This window comes from Carettochelys insculpta, chromosome 7 (genome assembly GCF_033958435.1).
Source record: "Carettochelys insculpta isolate YL-2023 chromosome 7, ASM3395843v1, whole genome shotgun sequence".
NCBI lineage: Eukaryota > Metazoa > Chordata > Testudines > Carettochelyidae > Carettochelys > Carettochelys insculpta.
The window spans coordinates 16073532-16097909 of NC_134143.1; the positions used below are offsets into that span (position 1 = coordinate 16073532).

Consider the following 24378-nt stretch of genomic DNA (forward strand, 5'->3'; position numbering starts at 1 on the left):
TTGTTCAAATGTCAGCTATGGTGTGCCTAAAAAGTGAAAAGGAAATGCAGAGAAACCAAGTAAGATTTTACTTCTACGGATTTTAGTTCTCCTTCTCAGTATATTGTAAATAGAGCTAGGCCCAAGACACACAGTTTCCTAGCAGTATATTGGACTAGGTCTTTTTTTTGGTATTCAGTAACAACTTGGTGTTAATTTATTTCTAGCCATCAAGGCCTGTTCCCGTGGCAAACTACCCTCACTCGCCTGTTCCAGGAAACCCTACGCCACCCATGACTCCAGGGAGCAGTATTCCACCATACCTGTCACCTAACCAGGATGTCAAACCACCATTCCCACCAGACATTAAGCCAAATATAAATGCTTTACCACCACCTCCAAGTGAGTAGCCCATGGAGCAGCTCCTCAGCCTTTGACTGTCTCTCGTTCCTCTGCCATGCGTATCATACCACCAGAAAGAACATTTTAAAAATAGCATCTTGATTGCTACATGGAGATAAATGTTGATTGCCAGATGATATATTGCATTGACCAACCACACTATGTAAGCTACTCAAAGAGGAAGGAAGCAGGAAAGAAAAATATTTATTTCAAAACAAAGTATTAGAAAATGCCAGATGGAAATATCTCTTCAATGTTAAATTTTTAAGGACTTTGCCGCTTAAATATTCCTGTACAGGTTGAACCTCTATAGTCTGACACCCTTGGGACCTGATCAGTGCTGGATGAGAGAATTTGCCAGACCATGGGAAGTGAATGTTGTCTAGCAGCATTACCAACACTTCCACTGTTTACTGGTCTCTTAGAAGACATTTAGGAGTAAATTACAGTGTTTCTCAACCTTTTATTATAAAGTACCCATTTTTAAAAAACATTATAAATAATCCCAGTACCCACAATTTTCAGCCTTGCAAAAAATTTTTCTACCATTGCAACACATTTGTTTAAGCCACTTAATTGTAACTGGCTGGTTGGAAGAAATTGCCTATAGGCAATAAACTTGCCATCGTACTTGATGATTGTGCAAAGAGGATAAATAAAAAAATATTAGATGAACACAAAATGTCCAATTTTTATTCATACATATGTATATATTTTTATGAAAATATCAATGAACAGTGGTCAATGAAGTTACAAGAAAAATTATAATTAATTTAATGTGAAATTTGTGCTTGTTTGAATGAAATCAAATATTCATACCTGGGTTTCAAACTGGTGAGGGCCACAACTAAATCAGTGTTTCTGGTACAGTTTCCTGTGTACGACCTTCTTCCAATTCTGCAGTTTTATTCTTTGTTTTCACAAGGATCAGTCCATTTTAAACCCTTTCAGTTGTAATTATACATTCTAAACTAAAATTGTAGAAATAGCCATTTTATCACTTTCTTCAGAAAACAAGCATGGAATTCCAGAGCCAGGTACCACCAGCTCCCCACTTTAACACAATTCCCCTCCCCTCCCCCAGAGCCAGGCACCCCAAGCTCCCCGCTTTCACTCAATCCCCTTCCCCTCCTCCAGAGCCAGGCACCCCAAGCTCCCTGCTTTCACTCAATTCCCCACCATCCCCTACAGAGCCAGGCAGCCCCAGCCCTCCCCACAGGCACATACACCCTCCTGTAATCCATTGCTGGTGGCTCACCAGAGCTGTCACTGCCCCCATTGCCGCTGCCATGCTCTTCTCCCTGCAAGCACTAGGGAGAAACACATGCACAGAGCCCGCACAACGCTCCACGGCTTCGAGCATTTTATTGCCCAAAGAGCTGCATATGGCTTCAGTGCGTGTACCCACCCTGGACTTCTCTTGCATACCCCTAAAGGTACACATACCATGTGTTTAGAAAGGCTGAGTTAGAACTAAACAACAGCAATTGAGATCCAGGACTGGTGGCAGTAAACAAACTTTATGGGACTACGGGAAACTTGGCCATACACATGATAAATGGTCTTCCAGCTAACTAAAATCAAGCCAGATTACAGATGTTGCTGCACAAGAGCGTTCCAGACTAGAGAAGTTCAACCTGTAATTTATTTCTCAGAAGAAACCTTTTTCAGATGTTTCATGTTGTTGCATTTGTTCAGTGCATAGACTATCCATCAATAGCAACACATTGTGTTTTGGTCAAGGGCAAAGCTATTCAGAACTACTGAAGAATAGCTTAAAAGATGAGTATTTATAGTGCTACTCCTATTATTTCCATGCAGACCTTGTAATATTCATTAGTGTGCCAAAATATAATGTATACTCCTTTCAAAGTCACTCAGCCTCACAGCTATGTTTGGCTGAGAGCAATTCAGGAATAACACCATCTCAGTGTCTGTATACTCATACATTTTGTCTTGGGTTTCAAAGTGACTAGTAAGAAAGTTAGGTGGGCCTCAGGAAAGCTCTGTGCACTCTACAGCTACATCCACACTGGAGAGTTTTGTCAACCAAAAAAGCAGTGTAGATGCTCCCAAGGGCCCTCCGTCAACAAGCAGGGCTTCCGGTTCACTGGGCAGCTCTGTTTCCTGAGCTTTGAGTTGACCATTCTGTCAAGAAAGCATTAGGGCAGTCTGGCCACTCTCTGTCAACAGAGCAGATTGCTCTTGCAATCCACTTTTGTGTGTGTGGACATGATCTGTCAACAGAGTTTTGCTGGAAGGTCTCTTCTGACACTAACCTGTTGAGAGATCACTGTAGTGTAGACAGTCTTTAGGAACGCCTTCAGTTGTATTAGCTTGTTACAATCACCATTTTGCAGTTCATGGCGAGTTGAAAGATTAAGGTTGTTGGCGCTGTTTTAGCTTCCGCTGCCTCAGAGGGAGAAGAGTATTTTTGGTAAGAGTTGATCAGCAGCTTCTGTTTCTGATGAGTAAAGAAGAAACACAATATTAACCCCAGAGGTAACCTTTTCATACCTCAGGTCTTCTTCCTGCAGAAGCCCCTCAAACAAACCTGGTTTTGCAGCCAGGAAGTATCTAGAAAAAATATTTGACCATTATAAATTGTGCATGAAAAGCAGCAAAGGTCATTCTGATGGGAGACCGAATGGCTTGAGGAGTAGCAGAGCCCTCCATGTGTAGGTCACCTTTAGAACCAAGAGTCGTTACCATCTAGTGGCACACTTGAAGTGGCTTTGGAAATCTCAGTTCCAGTTTCTAGGGGGAGAAACAGCCACATCACAACAAAACAAATAGCAACACACCTGGCTCTCACTGGCAATCTGATTGTCAGATTCAGCAGAGGGAATCCAGTGATTGAATAGGACGGGTGACTGAACTGCTTGCTCTCTTACAGTGAAAAATGGCCCCTCCATATCAGGCATTAGGCATGTCTGTGGTGAGAGGCACTTTTGCTACTCCTTTCATAAACTTTATCCTTGGATGCAAGTAGAAGACATCCATCTCCAGAGCTGTCAGTCTGTGCTCTGACACCTGCGTGAAATCCACTTATATAATTATTTGTAATTTTTTTTTCTCTGTCAGTCTCTTAGGTTAAACCCAGCAATAGATCACTGTATCATTTGTCATTATTCTGTATAAATGTGCACATTGTTATCGCACTGCAGATGCTAAAGGGAAAGTTCACACTTTCTCTCCCTCTTCGATCCCAGCCAACCACAATGATGAGCTGCGTCTGACATTCCCTGTAAGAGATGGGGTTGTACTGGAGCCCTTTCGGCTGGAACACAACCTGGCGGTCAGTAACCATGTCTTTCATCTACGGCCAACCGTCCATCAGACGCTGATGTGGAGGTAGGTTCAACCAATGTTGTGAGGCAATCTTGTAGGACTGAAAGTAAAATGGTGAGCAAGATGAGCTTTGTTTGAATCGTACGTGTATTTCAACATTAGGAAATATGGTCTGGATAGAAAAAACTCCCTTTAGTTTACATTTACATGAACAAACTTCAACTTCCAGAGAGTAAAGCACAATACGCTTCCTGATTCAGTTCCTAACCCTTTTACTGTTGCCAAGGTATGTGCCATCCTTCCAAGCAAACCTATCAAACTAATTCACACTAGTCATAAAAAGAGAATGCAGATAGAAGCCCAGCAGCAGAGTGAGGGGCTACTCAGTTTATTGCATCCAATGCAGCAAGTATGATTATCTGCCATATGGGCAGGTGGCATATGTGTGCATTCGATGTGAGGAGCTGCTGGCTCTCAGAGACTACATACAGACTTTGGAGAGCTGGGTGGCTCAATGGGAGGAGCTAAGAATGGCAGAGACATATACAGATGAGACTTTTTGGGGTATAGTAGAACAATCTCACCGCCAGTCAGACAGTCTCTGTGCTGTTGCAGAGGGTGAAGGGCTTAGAGAAGAACATCCAACTGGAGTAGATGGAAATGATCCCATAGTTGGGACCCTCCTTCCAGATGATGTGGTATCCTCTCACACAGAGTATTCCTCTCTGGAGGGGGGAACTCAAGTCATTAGGAAAAGGCAGGTGTTATTAATGGGATTTGATCATTAGTAACATAGCTGGATTTGCGATGACAGGAAGGACCATATGGTGATTTGCCTACCTGGGCAAAGGTGCAGATGTCTCAAGACATGTAAATAGACTTACGCGGGGTGCTGGGGAGAAGCTGGGGGTTGTGATATCTGTAGGTATCAATGAAATAGGGAAGGACAGGGGAGAGATCCTGGAGGACAAATTTAGGCTGCTAGGGTAGAGATTGCCATCCGGTTTCTCGATGGTAGCATTCTCTGAAATGCTTTCAGTTCCACATGCAGGGCCAGGTAAACAGGGAGCATCTTAGTAAAGAGGAGAGGCTGAACAATGAGGTACTCATAAGAGCTGATGGGAAACAATCAGATGAAACATTCAATTACATCAGGTAATGGCAGACAGCTAAATAGTAACGTCTTTTAAGCGCTTATAGACAAACGCTAGAAGTCTAAATTGCAGGATGGGTGAAGTAGAGTGCCTCATATTGAATGAGGATATAAATATGATAGGCATCATAGAAACTTAGTGGAATAAGGATAATAAATTGGACACAGTCATATCAGGGCACAAAATATAGCAGGAGGACAGAAGAGGTGGTGCTGGTATGGGGTTGGCACTCTGTGAAAGAAAGTGTAGAATCAAATGAAGTAAAAATCTTAAATGAATCAAACTATTCTATAGAATTTTTATCGATAGTAATGCCATCTTCTAATTATATTAATATATACTACCGACCATCTGATCAGGACAGTAATAGTGACTGTGAAATGCTAGGGGAGATTAGAGAGGGTATGAAATAAAAAAACCAATAATAGTGGGGGATTTTAACTATCCCCATATTGACTGGGTGCATCACCTCAGGACAGGGTGCAGAGATAAAGTTTCTTGACAGCTTAATGACTGCTTTTTGGAACATCTGCTTCTGGCACCCACAAGAAGAGAAGCAATTCTTGATTTAGTCCTAAATGGAGTGCAGGATCTGGGCCAAGGGATGACTATAGTTGGACCACTTGAAAATAGTGACCATAATATAATTAAATTTAACAACCCTTTGGTGGGGGAAAAATACAGGAGCCCAACACTGTGGCATTTAATTTCAGAAAGGGGAATGACACAAAATGAGGAGATTAGGTAAAAGTAAATTAAAAAATATAGTGCCAAAAGTAAAATCCTGCAAGCTTCATGGAAACTTTTTAAAGACACTGTAATAGAGGCTCAACTTAAATGTATACCCTAAGTTAAAAACACAGAACCACTGTGGCTTAACAGTAAACGAAGCAGTCAGAGATAAAAAGGCATCATTTAAAATGTGGAAGTTACATCCTAGTGAGGAAAATAGAAAGGAGCATAAACCCTGTCAAATGAAGTGTAAAAATATAATTAGGAAGGTCAAAAAAAAATTGAAGAATCAATAGCCAAACATTCAAAAAGCAATAGCAAAAAGTTTTTAAATACATCTGAAGCAGGAAGCCAGCTTAACAACCAGTGGGGCCACTAGATGATAGAGATGCTAAAGGAGCACTCTAGGACAATAAGGTTACTGCAAAGAAACTAAGTTAATTCTTTGCATCGATCTCCACAGTTGTGGGTGTTAGAGAGAATTCCCCAAAATGAGCCATTCTTTTTAGGTGACAAATCTAAGGAATAGTCCCAAATGGCTTTGCTATTAGAGTTAGCTTTGGAACAAATTGATAAACTAAACAGTAAAAAGTCTCCAAGTCCAGATGTCAGTCACCCAAGAGTTCTGAAAGAATTCAAATGTGAAATTGCAGAACTACTAACTTGTGTGTAACCTATCCTTTAAATCATCTTCTGTACCAAATGACTGGAAGATAGCTAATGTGATGCCAGAAAGGGTCCTAGAGGTGAGCCTGGCAATTTCAGACTGGTAAGTCTAACTTCAAAATCAGGCAAATTGGGTGAAACTATAGTAAAGAACAGAATTGTCAAACGCAAAGATGAACATGAAGTGTCGCAGAAAAGTCAACATGGTTTCTGTAAAGGGAAATCATGCCTCACTAATCTACTAGAAATCTTTGAGAGGGGTCAACACTCATGTGGGCAAGTGAGATCCAGTGGATATAATAAACAGTACAGTCGCAGGGGTGCCAGATATGAAAATATTCTGGTTAATAGAGAGCAGCTGGAGGGAAGTACAGGTAAGGGTCAGTGCACCCCCATAACGAAGTTCAGCCTCTCCCCAGGCACTTGAGCACAAAGTCCTGCTCAACTGCTGCCCCTACCTTGTTGCAGGGGACAGCATGGAGCTGCTTGAAGATGGCAATGGGGTGCTTGCCATGCTGTGTGGAGAGCCGCTCCAGGCAGAGTACACCACGCAGGAGAGTAATTCACAAATCCCAGCTATGACACCACTTCTCTGTATTCTCACCCAATATCTGCTGCCCAGAGCTTGAGTTGTGAGTGATGCCAGTTAGTTAAGGTGACCATCTGTCCTATATTGGGAGGAACGGTCCCATAGTTGGGGTGTCAAAAAGGCGTCCTGACTTGTTTTTTAAAAGGGACTCATTGTCCCATATTTGGGCCATCCCTCCCCTGCTTCACTTCCCTGAATCTTGGGGAAGCAAGGAGAGTGTGAGCAGCTGCAGCTTCCCCAGAGCTCTCGGGATTGCCGGCGGCTGCCGCTTCCCCAGGGCTCCAGGGGATCGCCCACTTTCCCGGGGAGTGCTGGCAGCTGCCGCTTCCCCAGGGCTCCAGGGGACTGGCAGTGGCTGCCGCTTTCCCAGGCTCCCAGGGAGCACCGGAGACTGCTGCCTTCCTGGGCTCCCGGAGAGCACCAGCAGCTGCCGCTTCCCTGGGACTCCCGAGGAGCACCGGCGGCTGCTGCCTCCTTCCCAGCTACCCGGGGCTTGGAGGAGCCACTCTGCCCGTCCCATATCTCCCTGTCCCGTATTTGGGACAAGGAGATGTGGTCACCTTAAGGTTATTTTACTCAAATACCAGGTAAAAGAGAGTTTACTGTACGTAGATTTCCAGAAGCATTTTGACAAGTCCCTAACCAGAGGCTCTTTAACAAAGTAAGCTGTCATGGGAAAAGAGGGAAGGTCCTCTCATGGATTGATAATTGGTTAAAAGACAGGAAACAAAATGTAGGAATAAATAGGAGGTTTTCAGAATAGAGAGAGGTAACTAGGGGTGTTCCACAGGGATCAGTACTGGGACCAGTCCTATTCAATGTATTCTAAATACTCTGGAGAATGAAGCAAACAGAGAGGTGGGAAAATCTACAGGCAATACTAAACTGCTCAAGACAGTTAAGTCCGAAGCAGACTGTGAAGAGCTTCAAGAGGATCTCTCAAAACTAGGTGACTGGGCAGCAGAATGTCAAGTGCGTTTTAATGTTCATAGACTCAGAGTAATGCACATTGAAAAACATAATCCCAATTTAGAAGTATAAGATGATGGGAACTAAATTAGCTATTACCTCTCAAGAGAAAGAAATCTTGGAGTCATTGTGGATAGTTCTCTAAGAGCATCCACTCAATGTGCAGCAGCAGTCAAAAAAGTGAAGAGAATGCTAGGAATCATTAAAAAGGAGATAGTCTCTCTTTGTTCTCTATCTTATTGCCTCTCTTTGTCAGAAGCTGGAAATGCGCAACAGGGGATGACTCACTTGGGCTGTTTCTTCGAAAGTGTCATGCTAATAAACGGCCCGAAATATGCTAATGAGGCATGGATGCAAATTCACCACACCTCATTAGCATACGATCACGTGATTTGGAGTCCAGACTCCAAAACGCTGTTTAGAAGCGCGGGCCCCCAGGGATCTTCCGGAAGGAAGTCCTTCTGGAGGCCTCTTCTTCCCAAAAATTTTCAGGAAGAAGGAGACTCTGGAAGAAGGACTTCCTTCCAGAAGACCCCCCCCAGGGTTGGGGGGGGGTTCTAAATGGTGTTTTGGAGTCCAGAAGAATGTCTTATGGACTCCAAATCACATGACCTTATGCTAATAATGTGCAGGGAATTTGCATCCACACCTCATTAGCATATGTTGGGCCATTTATTAGCATGCCACTTTTGAAGTGTAGAAACGGCCTTGGTGATTACTTGTGTTCATTCCCTCTGGGACACCTGTCGTTGGCCACTGACAGAAATAGGATACTGGACTAGATAGACCTTTTATCTGTCCCAGTATAGCCATTCTTATGTTCTTTGTGAGTGCTACAAGGGGTTGTGTGTGGAAAATAATTCTTTAACTGTACATTTGACTAGCTTTGACAGTGAAAGTGCTAGGAGCATGTATAGCGGAGACCTGCAGACAAGGATCATCCATGGAGTATGTCTGAATTAGGCATACTCCTTGATTTTAATTACTGTGTTGGTATTTGTCTTGAACAGTCTGTGATAACCTTTCTCACAATACCTTGGCAAGGTTGCTTTTACTTTCCACTGGAATGTGGACGTGCAAAAGCACCTGAAAATAAAAATAGTGAGCAAATTAAGGACCTGGTTCAGAGAGAGGGTAAATTCAGGGGCATTTTACAGGTGCTAAGCCCCTCTCAGGATAAGACCCACATTTCAAAGAGATTGATTTCTGTTCTTCGTAAGTTAAAACTCCTCTCTAAAATCAATTCACAACACAGCTCTTTACCTGCAGTAAATATTACTTTTCATCTGAGAGAGAGCAAAAATAGTCCCCTTGGGTTATCTTTTGCGGCTTTGTAATTCAAACTTTCAGAAAATGATTCCAGATTCCTTGCTGGCTTTTTTATATGTCATAAGGAATGAAATGGCATTAAATCAAATCCAAACCAAAGCTTTCATTTCTTAGGTTTCCAGATACTGTAGGATGGACTTGTTTTGAATCTCTGCTTGTGTGCGTTGGAGAATTGAGTTTCTCATTGTCTTGTCTTATTATGAGGAGCATTCTTCATTACACAGGAAAGAGCTTAGCAAATGAAACCTCTTTTCATCAACACACGTTCCTCTGTGCCCGGAATTCTCCTCCTTCCAGTTTCTTTTAGAAAGTCTCCTTCAAACCTTGTCTAGATGGATCATTGAATTAATAATGTTATGACCCCAACCTGTTCCGTAGTGAGACCTTACTTGCAACAAGCTGAAATCTAGCCGTGATCTCGTCCATTTTGTGAAGTGTGAAGGATGGGTGGTTGTAACTTTATGGGCACTGTGGTTGAAATTTGACTTAGGATACAGATGCTTATTTGCCTTCATGATGCTAGCGGCCCAAACCCAGGAATCAGAAGAGATTTCAAATAGGCATTAATTACTGGATGTAGCCTAACTCTGAGGTCATTTATTGCTTACTTGCATTTCATTATCCTGGAGTACTCACAGCAAGAGGGAGTTTTGGTATTTGTTTGCTAGTTCTGATTAATAAGTAATGACCACTGGGGATTGTGCAGGCTCCTTCTGTAGATTTATAGAGCTGCACTGAGGCATGAGCAAGTTTCTTAATACCTGGTCTTTCTTGCTTTCTTTCTTGCTTGCTTTCTTTCTTTTGTTAGCACACTAACTTGGGCTTGTATTTAAATTCATTTTAATGAAGACTCATCAGTGATTTGTGCTCAGGTTCACCGCCTTGTAAAACTAGTTTGTGATAGGAGGGCAGAGGCCTCCTGAATGCTGAGAAAACAGGGTCTTGTGTCTGTCATCCTTGCCACTTTCATTTTTCTCTGCTTGATCACACCGTTACACCCACATGGAAAATGCGCAGACTGTGTCCCTCCCTTACCCTGTCAGCTGTGTGTGGAGTGTCACTTGCTTTAGCATTTGTTGTACAACAGCTCAGCTAAAAGAGAGCAGATGTTAGATGGCATTAAGAAATTTTGCACATTGATAAAACAATGAAGTAATGTGAAGCTTTTCTTAGACTGTATGGATATCAATACAAGTGTTAGTCACATGTGAGTTCTAGGCCAAACCTTTAGATTTTAGATTTTAATAGAAAATGATGGAATAGCGCCAGTTGTGAAGATGTTTATGCTGGTGAAAATGTTGATCAAAACATCCCTTTTATACTCACACTGCTATATTTTTCTCTCCATTGGGAACTCCATCCTCTTACAGGAAGTAAGAGAAGGTAGATGAAATCAATCAGGAGAATTTTGCTTTAAAAATGGGCCAGTCTTTGCTCACCACAATTCATATATTATCTATCATTGTGAGGTAGCATGGCTAGAACATGAGATCGTCCACGTTTCCATTCCTCACTGTGTGGAGGAGTTGTGGATGCAGATTTGTCCTTACAGTTCCTGTGTAATATATAGAGACTCCCTGATTATTTTTTTTTGAATCTACATATTTTGAAGTTAGGGATAGGGATATGTCCCAGCTTCCCTCTGTTTTGTGATAACTAGGTTTCTGTAGGCCCTCAATAACAATATTACTTGAGATCTTTACCTGAATATAGGACATAAAACATGACCTTTACTGAGAAAAATTGCCAAAGATCTGAGCCTTCAGTAAAAACAGTCTAAATAAACAGGCAGCCCAGAGTTTAAAAAATTTTATCAGATACTAAGAAACATCTTCAGCCCAGGGTCACCCTTCTTAGACTCTCTAACAGACCGTACTCTCTTCCCACCTGGGAGAAGTGGGGAGAGCAAGCTGCATCTCAGGGCAGGTCTACACTAAACCTGAAAGTCGATCCTAGATATGTAAATTCAGCTACAACAAATGCATAGCTGGAATCAACTTATCTGGATCGACTTATCTGGCCATCCTCACAGAGGAAGGTCAATGGGAAAAACTCTCCCATGGATCTTCCTTACGCCTTGCAATTATCAGGGTAGACTGTCAAGCCCTGGTAGTTCGATTTTGTGCGTTCCCCACTAGGGGCATGAAATCAAACCCCGAAAGATTGACCCTTACCAAATCGATATTCCAGTAAATATAGATGTACCCTTAGATTATGGTCTTATGCAACATTACCTGATGTTTCTTATGTAAACTATGGTCAACAGTGGATTTTGTGGCATTTTTGTTCATAATACAAGAGTGAAGAACAAAACCTCAGAATTTCAGTTTAACACCGATGTGACAGAATGCAAGTGTGCTACTATCTACCAAGCCCACTTCTACAGCTAAAGTTTAGATGGGGCTCAATCGATGGTGTCCAACCAGTTCTGAAGCAGTAGCCACTGTTGTGACTAGTGCTATAGCAAAACTAGCCACGTTATTCTGAAAATAGAATTAATTTTGGGAGAAAGATCTTCTGAACTTTTTTTTCAGTCTTGGATTTTTTTTTACTTGAACAATTTTTTGAATGTGCCCGTTTTTGAGTTTTTATTGTTCAAGCCAAGTAGCCACACTCAGCCAGCCAAATAGCCACATGTGGCTCATGGCTAGCGTATTTGACACCATGGACCTAGATGCGTCACTCAATGGCTGTGAAAAAAATTGTGCTGTGTGTCAACTGTTCAACCTTCACACCAGATGTAGTTAGGCTGGTGGAAAATATTTGTCAGCCTAGGTAGGGCCTCTCACAGAGGATTATGAAAATAACTTTCATCAATGTTGGACTCAGCTACACTACAGCCCTACTGCAGCATTGTTGCTGTGTCACTGTAGCTGCTGTATTCTAGACACCCTTGGTTACTCAAGAGTTAACCGTAGCTGAGCTGGCTATCTGCAGCTCATTTTTACAGCTGTGGATGCAGAGACAAATTTACTTACAACCCACTGTTGTAAACCACTTTGAGATCTTCACATAAAATGTTGTGCACAAGTGTAAAGTATTATCACTGTGATTGTTCTGTCAAATTTCAGGTGTGTGGTCCATCCTGTCATGTGTCTGTTAAAGGCTTTTATAGGGAGTTTTATGCATATATTATTTGTAAGTCATTTCCAGGAAGAAGATAACAAGAAAAGGGAGTTGAGCAAAGCAGAGTTAAAGTGAAGGAGGTGGGATGGCAATAGAATTTCTAGTATCTGAAAAAGCTCCCTTGAGCAAGATGAAAATAGCATCTAAGCCACATTTGTGCCTTGTGCTACAGGTCTGACTTGGAGCTACAGTTCAAGTGCTACCACCATGAAGACAGGCAAATGAACACAAACTGGCCAGCATCGGTCCAGGTCAGCGTTAACGCAACCCCGCTTACCATTGAACGCGGCGACAACAAGACATCTCATAAACCTTTGCACCTGAAGCATGTCTGCCAGCCGGGGAGAAACACAATTCAAATTACAGTCACAGCATGTTGTTGTGTAAGTACATTGGGCTTGCTGCTGCCCTGGATTCTACAGGTCTGTGGCAGAGGAAGGAACTGCATGGAAATGTACAGTACTATCCTATCTTGCATTTGTTTCCTTTTTTTTCCCACTGCTGGGGACAGGGAGATGCCACTGATTGTAGTACTGGTGATTGAACAGGGCTGCAGTGATTGTGCCAAATTCCTTGTCACATTTTGTTGTAGAACTGGGGCAGCATGAATGAAACTACCTTGTCAATGTGTCTGGAAGGCGCGCCCCCATCTGCCCACGGGGCGGTGTTCTGGCAGCAGGGGGCATAAAGTGATGGTGGACGGCTTTCTTGCTGTGGGTATTTGTCCACTGGGAATTGGATTGAGGCCAACACCGTACTTCATGTAGAGATCAAATTACCATTTGTTTGCCACCCTGACTTTGGGCTGGGTTTACAGGAGTGATATAACAGTGAAAGGCTCGTATCCCATTACTTCATCCACGAAGCCATGCAGCTGGCCTCTCCCTGGTAGCTCTCACTTGCAGTTGGAATAGATTGTGTTTTTAATGGAGAGGGTCTGCACACATCATAATCTGGGCTTTCTGCCATTTCCTTGCCTCTGGCAAGGGCACAAAGCCTGGGGGCAGCTTTCCCAGGGTCATGGTATGAGACAGTTTGAAGACAGACCTAACACTTACGCCTGTTGTTTTACTTCAGACTTCCTCTCCCTTGCACAAGTCCATTCCTTGTCTTAGGCCCCACAGTATATTGGTGGACCACTTGTCCAATGATTGGGAGGAGAGGTATCTCAGCAACCCTCCTAGCTAGTCCGAGTGTGGGGCGAGTGGGCGGTAGGTTGGGGTCACAGCGACAGACCCCATACAGAACAAATTATAGCATCATTTTTTGGACTTGAAGAGGGAAAATGGCGCAGTGAACATTACCTTTCCATACTAGCAACATCACCAGGTGATAACGCATTACGCAGTCTCAGTCTGCAGCTTCAGCATATCCTTCAAGGAAGTGCGTTAATTCAGATGAGCAAAGTCAGCTCTGGTGGGTACATGCAGGGTTCCCATGGGGTTCAGTGAAGAGCCACATACATGCACCCAAGGGTAGGCCTCTGCTCTACTTTGTGGTCTGTAACAACTTATCATGTTTGTATCTGCTGGTAACGTGGTGATTTTTCTTGCAGTCACACTTGTTCGTGTTGCAGTTAGTGCACCGGCCATCAGTTCGTTCTGTGCTTCAAGGCCTGCTAAAGAAACGTCTCCTCCCTGCAGAACATTGTATCACTAAGAGTGAGTTCTGAGTGTGTGTTTATCAATGTATTACTGAGACACGGAGGGTGAGGGATTGTCTTTTGTAGGAGCAGCTTCTGTTGGTGACAGAGGCAAGCTTTTGAGCTACATAGAGCTCTTCTTTAGCTAAAATAATGTGACCCCCTCCTGCCCACCCTGTCAGGGTGGAGTTCAAGATAAGGCAATTCTGCCTTGTGGCCTGAATGGCCCACTCCATTGAAATGCTCACTGACAGGGTTATGTGTATTAAGATTCTTATAAAACAAAATAATATAAGACTAATATAAGAAGTCAGTCCAGTAAAGGTATTACTTCTCTCCCATTGTCTTTCCACTATCCCTTGTCCAACCTGGCTACCAATTACTGCAAATAATGACTGTGTTACAGGCTGGTACAGGAGTCTAACCAAGATTCTCCAGAGTGCCTTATAATAAGTTATATTTTATTCCTACACCATTTTCACTCATCTATTGAACAGTCTAATAACGTGTAGCTGGCCTTGCCAGAGAATCATGCTGTTAGGCTACCTCCAGTGTTCCCTCTAGTTTTTTCCATCCATGGCTGAAAGAAATGTTGTTGTGTGCACCAAGGTTTGTGTGGATGTGCACCACCAGTAGAATCACATGTTGCCCACTGTGAGTGGCTGTGGGCACTCTGCTGATCAGCTGGGCAGCACCTGAATTGCTTCTGGGCAGCAGCATAAGCATTCAACTTACAGGGAACACTGGCAGTGGCGACCTCCCCGGCATACTCTTGATTCAGGAGTCGGAAAGGGGGCAGAGCAATGTGTGATGTCAGCCAAAGAACTCTGTCATGCTGGGAGAATCCCCAGCTGCTCATCATGTGAGCTTTTCATCAGGCTATGTGTACATGGCCAAGTTATCTTGAACTAACAGCAGTTATTTCGAAATAACTTTGGCGGTGTCTGAATAATGCCACACACTGTTTTGAAATAAATGTGAAATAATGGATGCGTAATTTCGCTTCTGGTAAACCTCATTTCCTGAGGAATAATGCTGTGGACCCAGAAATGGTATTTCAGAATAGCTGGGTGCTATTTTGAAATGCATTTTGTGTCTGGTTGTGTGATTTTGAAAGAAGATATTTTGAAATGGCTATCTTATTTTGAAATAGGGCTGTCGTGTAGACGTAACCTCAGAGATCCTCCCAAGCTGGCCATTTAGGGCTGCTTTCTGTCCTCTTTGCAGTGCAGATTGGGCAAACTAGAGCCTGGCCTTATAACTTTTCAGTATGTGATGGTTTCTCTACATTTGATTTTCATCATACTGAGACTCATGCTCAAGTATGCACACAAAAGCTGGCTAATGTATCTAGGATTCTGTGCCATCTCATGAAAGTGGCTTATCAGGGCTGCAGAAGTCTCCAAATTCATTTGAAAATCCACTTAGCTGGCAAAGCTGGCCATCAAATCATTGGTGCAGAGAAGTGCTGTTTGTACAGCCAGGCTTCAAGCAGCTACATTAAAAACCACAGTGCACGTATAGTTTCTCTCACATACATATACTGTCTTCCTGACTAGTCAAGAGGAACTTCAGCAGTGTGGCAGCCTCCTCTGGCAATGCAACCCTAAATGGGGAGGATGGAGTGGAGCAGACGGCTATTAAAGTGTCTCTGAAATGTCCAATCACATTCCGGCGAATCCAGCTCCCAGCAAGAGGCCATGACTGCAAGCATGTACAAGTGAGTGCATGTCTTGACCATTTCCCCCATGCCTACAGTGTCTTTAGGTTGGTGGGAAGGAAAAAGGATGAATTTCTCTTTTCATCATATGGATTTGTGGTTCAAGAACATGTTCTAAATTTGTCTGATTTCAACCAAAGGATGTCACTGTTACTTTAAGTAAATGCTAAGTTCAATTAATGATGAAAGCTTTGATTCCTCTTATCTTGTTGCAAAATCACATGGACTGTGATGAACGAAATAAGAAATGTCATAGAACATATCGCTGTTCATTGTGGATAATGCCATCTTTGGGCAGATCATCAGATTGCTACTGAAACTCAGTGCTGAAAACACATGGGATTAAATCAGTGGAATTACTCACCTATGTGTTTGTAGGAACAGTGCCTGGGACCTTACTTAGGCAAATGACAGGTAGAACCTCTCTAATCCTGACCTCCCTCATCTGGCAACATCTGTAATCTCGCATGTTTTAGTTAACCAGATGATCATTTATCATGGGTGTGGCCAAGTTTCCCACAGTCCCATAAAGTTTGTTTATAGCCACCAGTCCTGGCTCTCAGGGTTCTGAGCTGTTGTTTAGCTGTAATTTACCCCTAAATGTCTTCTAAGGGCCCAGTAAGCAATGAAAGTGTTGATAATGTGCTAGCAAGTGCTAGCAAATTCTCTCATCCAGCGCTGGTCAGGTCCCAAGGGTGTCAGATTAGAGAGGTTCACCCTGTAATAATGAAGTCAGTAGTAGCTCACCTGAGTAATGACTAATAGAGGGCATCATCTAAAAAAGTAAGGCCCTCCGGATTTGCCCCAAAATGGTCTGTGTCCAGTCTCTGATGGTTTGGCTGATTTTTGTTGCCAGGCATTTGAAAATGGGCTGAGGATTTATTGGAGGGATCAGGTGAGGGTTGAGTTTTTAAGTTCCCCAGTTTTACTGGTTGTAAGTCCTTTTGAAATGAGCACTTGAGAAATAAGTTGATGTCATTTTAAGCCATGTCAAGAGTGCCTGGAAGATATGGGTCAGCACTTGATTTTAGCCTTTTGCAAATGTAAATGAATAAATACAGTGTGTCTGCTTGTTTTCAACAATTCCCAGTCAATTTGCAAGAAGATGATTCCCTCATCTTTCTTTGTCTTCATTTTCTAACAAAGCAGGGACATGTTAGAAAGTCTTATATGCAGCAGGGGAAAGACATTTCTCGTAAGCTGCCTTCTGTCCCCTGCAGACATATGTCTCCGTGCTTGCAGTCTTGTCTTATCCACTGTCTGCCGTTTTATATTTGTTCAGCTGGCTCAGTTAATATGCTCTCTCTGTGTGTGTGTGTCTGACTTGCAGTGCTTTGATCTTGAATCTTACTTGCAACTGAACTGTGAACGAGGAACTTGGAGGTGCCCTGTATGCAAGTAAGTGAACCTTGTTTTGTCAAATGCAAGCTGCACAGAATTTGTCCCAAATTGTCTTCCAAAACAAACACTAGGAAGTGATAGGATAGGTATGGTACAAGTTGTTTAAAAAAATAGAGAAAGCCACTAAGAATCTTTGGTTTATCTTGTTACGGGGACACTCCATGACATTTAAAAGGCAACAAAAGTAAAATGAACAAAAGAAAATACTTTCCCCTGCAATTGATAACCTGACGGGTCTCTGATTCAGGATATTAATGAAGTAAGGAGTTGTGCAAGATTCAAAAGAGGTTCAAACCTTTCTATTGATAAAATTTGTACCTACTGGGTTATTTCAGCTAGAACAATGTTTCCTAAGCTGTTCTTCCCTATGCACCGTAGCATGAATTCCAGCTAAATTCAGAAACTGTCTGCTAAGCAGTGGTGGCTTTGGGCAATTGAACTGTGGTATTGTTGCCTTCCTCTGAACCATCAAGCATAAGCCACAGTCAGAGACAAGATAGTAGAGCAGAAGAACTTCTGATCTGTTCTGAGTTTGCACCTCTGTTTGTCTGTGTTGTAATTTCGGAAGACAGAAATACGCAAGTGCTCACATTCAGTACGCCCACTAGTGAAATACAGGCAAGTCCACATTTTAGTGGTGGGAATCAATCAGTTGTAGAGGTGGAGAAATCTACACTGAGCTTGAAACTTAAGTGCACCGCCCCATGTCATGTTCTAGCCTGGGGGTGGGCTAGGCACAGAATCCAAGATCGTGAAGACAGTATGTAGCACATCCAGGAACTGCATAGATGCCAGTCTGGTGATTTACTCCCTACAGCAATGGTGCCCACCCTTTTCAGTAACATGGCACACTTCAATGAGACAAGCAATTCCACAGCACACTCACTTTTTTCAGCTGAATCAACTGCTCATAAATGTCATATGCACCTACATTTACTATGGTTACAGTCTTACTAGAGAGGTTTGCGACATAGTAGTGCATACAACAAGCTAAACAAGGAGCAAATAAATTCATATTAAAGAGCCACTGCCTGGAGGGAGGGGAATTGACAAACCTCGTGCCAGCTGAGACTCAGGCAGCTTTGCTGCTTGACCCCAGTTAGCACAGGGTCGTCAATTCCCACCCACCCCCACACACACACACACTGGGCCTCTGCAAAGGGCCACAGGAAGGGGAAAATGACAAAATTTCACAGCACACTTGGACAGTGTGCCGTGGCCCTACACCATTTTTCATCTCTGTATACTTACTAGCAGCTGTGACAATTTTGGTTTCTTCCTTCCTAGTAAAACTGCTCTGCTGGAGGGCCTGGAGGTTGACCAGTATATGTGGGGTATTCTGAATGCTATACAAAAGTAAGTGAACTCTGTTTCTTTCAGGTTTTTCTTTTGACCAGCTGCATCAGTTCTCTGCTTGTTTGGAAAAGGTTTTCCCCAGCTGTGTTTAATGATTAGGGCTGTTTACAGGTATTAAAGCTGGTAGCTGCAAGGGGGAGACTGAATAGCTTGGGTTACTGTGTATGAAGCATGTCACCTGTTTAATTCCAGGACTGCTTAGTCGTAATTGAAATTCATTATAAATCTAATGGCTGGTTAGTCGCTTAGCTGAAGTGACTTGGTCTCAGTCTGGTTGCTCATGGTTTTGGCTCCTAATTGGCACGGTTGGTGGCAAACCCCTAGAGATGCAGAAGATGGAACAGGAGCGAACTATGTTCTCAGTCCTAGAAGCAGTCCATCTAATTCAGGCTAATGGTGCTTTACGCAGGACCACACAGAGGTATTTGCATTGCTGCAGTCCTACTGTACCCACTTGTGGACAAGGGGAGGACTTTGGTTTTCAAATCTCTCAAACTGTTGCTTTTAAGAATGCTGCACACATGCTCTTGGCAAGGAAAACCTTTTGAGCTTGTATTCTTCAGGCAACAGGAAATCACTGATTGCAGTTCAGTTTTTCTTGGGAATTTCAGGAGAACTGAGAGCAAAGCAAGAGCCAGTGATATTGTAATTTGTTCCTGTCTTACAGCTCTGAGTTTGAAGAAGTTACCATTGACCCAACATGCAGTTGGAGACCAGTCCCTATAAAGTCAGACATTCACATCAAAGATGATCCCGATGGCATTCCTTCCAAGAGATTTAAAACCATGAGTCCCAGCCAGATGATCATGCCAAATGTGATGGAGATGATTGCGGCGTTGGGTCCTGGCCCATCACCTTACCCATCCCTTCCACCTCCACCAGGGGGCAATAACTCCACTGAGTACGGTAACCAAGGTTGGTTTTATTGTTTCACAAGTATAGAGAACATATCCCACATATTGTTCAGTCAGCTTTTGTGAGCCACATGTGTAGCAGTGTAAACTATGACCATCCTTTGCATGGAAAATTGAGCAAGTAAGCAGATATACAACTACTGATATGAAACGCTAAAGCAGCCATTCCCTTTAGAATTTATTTAGGCAAAAATCTGTAATGAAGTAAATCCATTATTCTCACCCATTTTATGGTAAAGCACTTCTATCTCCCCCTACAATGGATGGGCAGCGGCTGCTCCCATGTCTGCTTGTCTCATTCCCTAACCAAGTTCCCTTCATCTTGCTTTCTGTCCATTTCCTCCATTCCTCCCTTTGGTGACTTCCTTTCCCTGTTCCCACTCTACAGAAGGCCACATACTGCTGAGGGTGATAACCATGGAGAAGCTTGGGCCAGTGGGCTGCCGTCTGAGCCTGCAGTCCTGTACATGTAAGCTTCTCCATTGGCCAGCTTCATTAAGGGCCACTTTGGGTGCAGGGACAGATGGCGGGCAACTTTTGAAAAGAAACAGCCAGAAGAGTGTTTTTGCATTAGGACGTTAGATTTAGAGTCATGCAAGCTTCTCCATCATCACATGTCCCCGAGGCTGGGAAACATTGAACTAAATACAGGAGGTGGAGGTATCTGTTCAAGGATCTGATCTAGTGAGAATGACCAGCTTACGGTGACAGGTTGTAGCTCAAATTATCAAGAGACTATTGTAAACCTAGAGACAATAATCTTTGCAGTGGTATGAGATGACTCTGAGCAGTCTCAGAAAATGTCATTACAACACAATAGATGTGCTTATTACAGGCATTTTGATGCAAAAACATGTATGAGATATAAATATATTACATGCATCATGTGGTTATTTGGTTCTAATGATTGTGAGACCAACAACAGATTATCCAGCTTTTTGAATGATCAAATAGGTGAACAAACACTAGAACAGTATCATGCATACTACATTGCAAAATATGTTTCACTCTGTCAGTAGAGAAGAAGCGTAGTTAGAGCATGAAACCAGGAATCAAATAATTTGGGTTTTGCTTCCTGCTCTGCCTACTTACGGTGACACCTGGGGCAAATTACCTCTGTTCCTTTCATTACACCTAGCCTTGAAGAGAGCGTGAGTGCTTAAAAGCATTTAACATCCACTGGTGAAAGGCACTCTAAGAGGACAAAGTTGTAGTAATAGCACTTTGTTGTTGGTAGTTTTACGGTACCGCAGTAAACATACTGTAGTGTATCAATAGTACATGACCTCACTCCAGCTCCCTGCTACGAAATCTTTTCTGAGGAGTGGGATGAGACCAGCTGTGTACAGTGAGACTTACCTGGTTTGCAGATTAGCAGAAAGTGAGAATTAGAAAGGCTCTACAGCCTTCACAGGATAGATCAAAGTCCCGACTCCTTTCTTTGAGAAATACTCTTACATGGCTAATGACTTCCATCCCTCTTGGATTAGACTTCTGCTTAAAATGAGCCAATGATGCAGCTGGTTGAGTTTGTCAAACTACCTGCTTGACTTGAACATTTGAAGTGGCTCTGCTTCAGCTGACAAACTGCAAGCTAGCTCCAAAGTTGTTGTATTATTTCAGAGCTCAATATGATCCCATTTGGAGGCTTATGTGAGATAGCTGAGTAGCCTTAGTTAGCAATTCTGTTCATATCAAGTAAACCACCGGAGTTTGCAGCCCCGTTGGAAGTCTAAACAGAGACAGCCAGGGTAAAAAGGGATATGGAGGGTGAACCTGTGTATACACTTACAGTGAATCAGGTAGAAAGAGAGTTAAAGCACCTTGGCTGGAATTACATGGAGCAAAACCACACTGGCCCTGACCATACAGCACTTTATCTGCAGACAAATCGAGGATTTTGTTCTCTTGATGTAGCCATTTCCCATTCCTCACCAGCTCTGAATTCATTTAAAACTATTTCAGTGAGGTCTAAAACCAAAACATTTATTCTGAAAACCCCTGGAACTTTCATACTTCAAGGGAACTCAGACTCAAACCAACCTCCATTTAGTTTTGGAAACTCATTAATCTTCCATTCGGAATGCACACTTTGTGTTTGAAAACGTTGATCTCAGCCAGAATGTAACACTACAAATTAGAAGGAAAATGCCTAAAAAAGTGAGATCATGTGTGTTCCATTTTCCAAAGGACTGAGAGAATTCTATTAGGTTTTGTGAAATCAAGGAACATGATCGCACAGGTGTGAGCCAAAGCATTGAGGCCTCTTCTATATTAATCTCAAAAAAAAAAAAAAAAAAAAAGCTATGTGCTTACTCTGAAAAGAGGTCAATGAAGTAGATGACAGCCATGAGCAAGGGCTGCGATAACTTGTTTGCGCCGTTCTGCCAATAAGCAGCCTGATGAGCTGCAACAAGACTGTATTCCTAGGTAGAAAATAATCAAACTTACATCATGTCTGCTGTGCCTACCCTGTCTAGGGATGAAATTTATGAACAAAGAGCACCCCATATATTTGGATATAGGACATCAGTCAGATTTTGAACCCGTGTCCTCAGAAGTGGACTGTCCTCAGGATTTTATGACATTGCTACTGCGTATTGTCTTCTCCCATCTTAAATGAGTATGCTAAGCTGAAGTCATCATAATCGTTAACAACCACGGGCTCAGTGCCCATGGTTGCCATTTAAAATACCAGCATTTGCCAAATTACTACATGAGTGTATCTGAACTGCTCCAGTTTCCCCATATTCCTAGAATAGGAGCTATGTGGTATCATTCGGTGAATGGTTACCTTCCTGTGGAAGACAGCATATAAGAGACTGGTTTGGTATTTTTTCTCCTTCTCTAATACACAGAACAAAATTCCACAGAAAGAGTCTAAATCACTGCTTTGCAGCTCTGGACAGTGTGCATTGCACTGTTGCGAGAGCCAGGTCAGAAAGCTAAGAGCCTCGTTCATGGTAACTTTTTTTCCTTTGGCTTTCTTTAGGCAACAGTTACCAAGGCCATGGCAATTTTGATTTCCCTCATGGGAATCCTGGTGGAACTTCAATGAATGACTTCATGCATGGGCCACAGTTGTCTCACCCCCCAGACATGCCCAGCAGCATGGCAGCTCTGGACAAACCCCTCAGTCACCCCATGCAAGAATCAGTAAGTAACCTTCCTCCAGAGCTTTCCATTTGTTTCCTTGTGCAGGTTGGGGATATTGCAACATTAGAGGAATCTGTGTGGGACTGTGAACTGTTCTTAGCTCTTAGAGGATTCCCCCATGTCAATTCTTAAACTAGATAAGTCCTAGTTATAGTCCCAAGCATCAGTTTTAATTTAGTGCCTGGTTTAGGGCATGTGAAGCAGTAATTTTGAGCTTTATGAGTTGTCAGTTAGCTTGTCTGTCTGGAAGAGGTGCCCTGGTCCTATATATTAGTCATAGTGGTTTGCGCTGTGGGAAACCTTGATTTCATTCCCACTGTTTCACTCCCTGGTCCTGCAAGGTCTGTAAATACCCATCTTCTTCAGAAAGTCGTTTAAAGCAGGGCCCTGACACTCTTCAAAGCACAGTGCTACCTTGTCTGCCTTTGTCCTTTGGGAAAGAACGTTGCAACGCAACATTGTGACATTGCATCCTGTTCTAGATAAACTGAGGGTGTGATGGGGTTAAAAAAAGAGCCTGTAAACAGTTTTGGCAGGACACAGGAGGTAGAACTGTGGATTTCCATGGTAGATGCCAACTCTTCTTTGAAAGGACATCAGTTGTTGAGGAGAGAAAAAAACAGAGGGTGCTCAGCTAGAGACACAAGACCCAGGTTGGGGGTGGAGTTTGTTCATTTCCGAACACTAGATTGTGACTATTTCATATACAGAACTTAATATCTAGAAAATACAGTATTGCAGTAGCAGTAGCAGCAGCAAGTACCAGCAACACTTAGCTTTTATGCTTGACTAATCATCTGTTTTAACTCCAGCAGTACACTTTCATGTGTGGGTATATATACCCCCCTTTGAATTTGTTTATGTATCAGGGTAGCAACTGTGTTGCATATCAAAGAAGAGTGCACAACTTGATATGACAGATGTGCTTGTGCTTTTAGTGAGTACTGTGAAGTATATTTACAGTGTGTAACATGGACGTGGTGGCAGTAGCTTAGGATGAGTGTATTTATTCACTCTCTCTTCTAAGTGGCAGCAGGTTTTCCTGAAATAGGGTGGTGGGGAATTGGGAAAATGGTAAGAAAAGGAGCAGAGGAAAGGAAATTTAGAGTAGGCCCATGTGCCACCATGAACAGAAGCCTGGCTGCAGAGGACAAGTCCAGAAGCCACAGCAACTTTGTGAACTGTAGATTCGTAAGCAACAGTGCAAGGCATACAATACAAGCCTTGGAAAATGAACTTGTGAACCATCCAGACTGTCAATTTCAGAGCCAACTGAATAGCCCTAAAATACAGTTTAGTGAGGATTTGCTACCAGCAAGAACTATCTATGCAAAGCAACTACCCGTTCGTATAAAGTTTGCAGGGGCCTCTGCTTTGCTCCCAGCAATGAAACACTTCAGACAAGAGTCCTAAGCCGGCCAGTATAGATATACTTCATCAGAGTTAAGCAATGTCACTGCTCTAATGGGCCCGGTTACATTTGGCATGACAAGTAGCAGAAGACTGAGAATGCTAGTGGCTTGGTATTAGAATGCGGAGCATCAGGAGCTGTGTGGCCTTCTGTGATCTAAGGGAAGATATGAAGGTCAAAATTCTCTCCAGTCTCTGGGCTTCACTTAGTGCAGGAGACTAAGGGGGCAATTAAGGAGCTATGTACAGCTCCTTGATTCCATGGGCCAGTTTGTCAGCTAGTTACTCATACTGCTTGGTAACTGGTGGAACAGAACTTAGCTTAGCTTTGCTCCATGCCCACCATGACATGCAGGCTATGCTGATGAGGGGAAATGGTACTACAGTCAGCTCCATCAGGTCTATGTCTACTGATAGTTCCCTTCTGCACATGGGGAGAATTCTCAGCTGACAAGTTATGGCCAGTTTCCATCTCTCTTGCACTGCCAGAATAAATCAGATTGGATTGTGAATCTTTCTGTAAATCTTCAAATATTTCCCAT

General features: G+C 42.9%; 1 protein-coding gene across 16 annotated transcripts in view; it reads left to right on the top strand.

The window, feature by feature from the left end:
• Positions 1 to 24378, top strand: part of ZMIZ1 (zinc finger MIZ-type containing 1) — a 563555-nt gene that overhangs the window by 527571 nt on the left and 11606 nt on the right. For 11 of the 16 annotated variants that reach the window (XM_075000053.1, XM_075000048.1, XM_075000059.1 and 8 more), the window contains 10 exons: positions 207 to 381; positions 3549 to 3735; positions 12410 to 12620; positions 13793 to 13898; positions 15439 to 15599; positions 16930 to 16997; positions 18288 to 18356; positions 19024 to 19271; positions 19659 to 19739; positions 22263 to 22426. In XM_075000053.1, coding sequence (XP_074856154.1) covers positions 207 to 381; positions 3549 to 3735; positions 12410 to 12620; positions 13793 to 13898; positions 15439 to 15599; positions 16930 to 16997; positions 18288 to 18356; positions 19024 to 19271; positions 19659 to 19739; positions 22263 to 22426 — 1470 coding nt within the window. The remainder of the gene's footprint in view (positions 1 to 206; positions 382 to 3548; positions 3736 to 12409; positions 12621 to 13792; positions 13899 to 15438; positions 15600 to 16929; positions 16998 to 18287; positions 18357 to 19023; positions 19272 to 19658; positions 19740 to 22262; positions 22427 to 24378) is intronic. The other 5 variants (XM_075000063.1, XM_075000064.1, XM_075000060.1 and 2 more) reach the window with 4 other exon arrangements.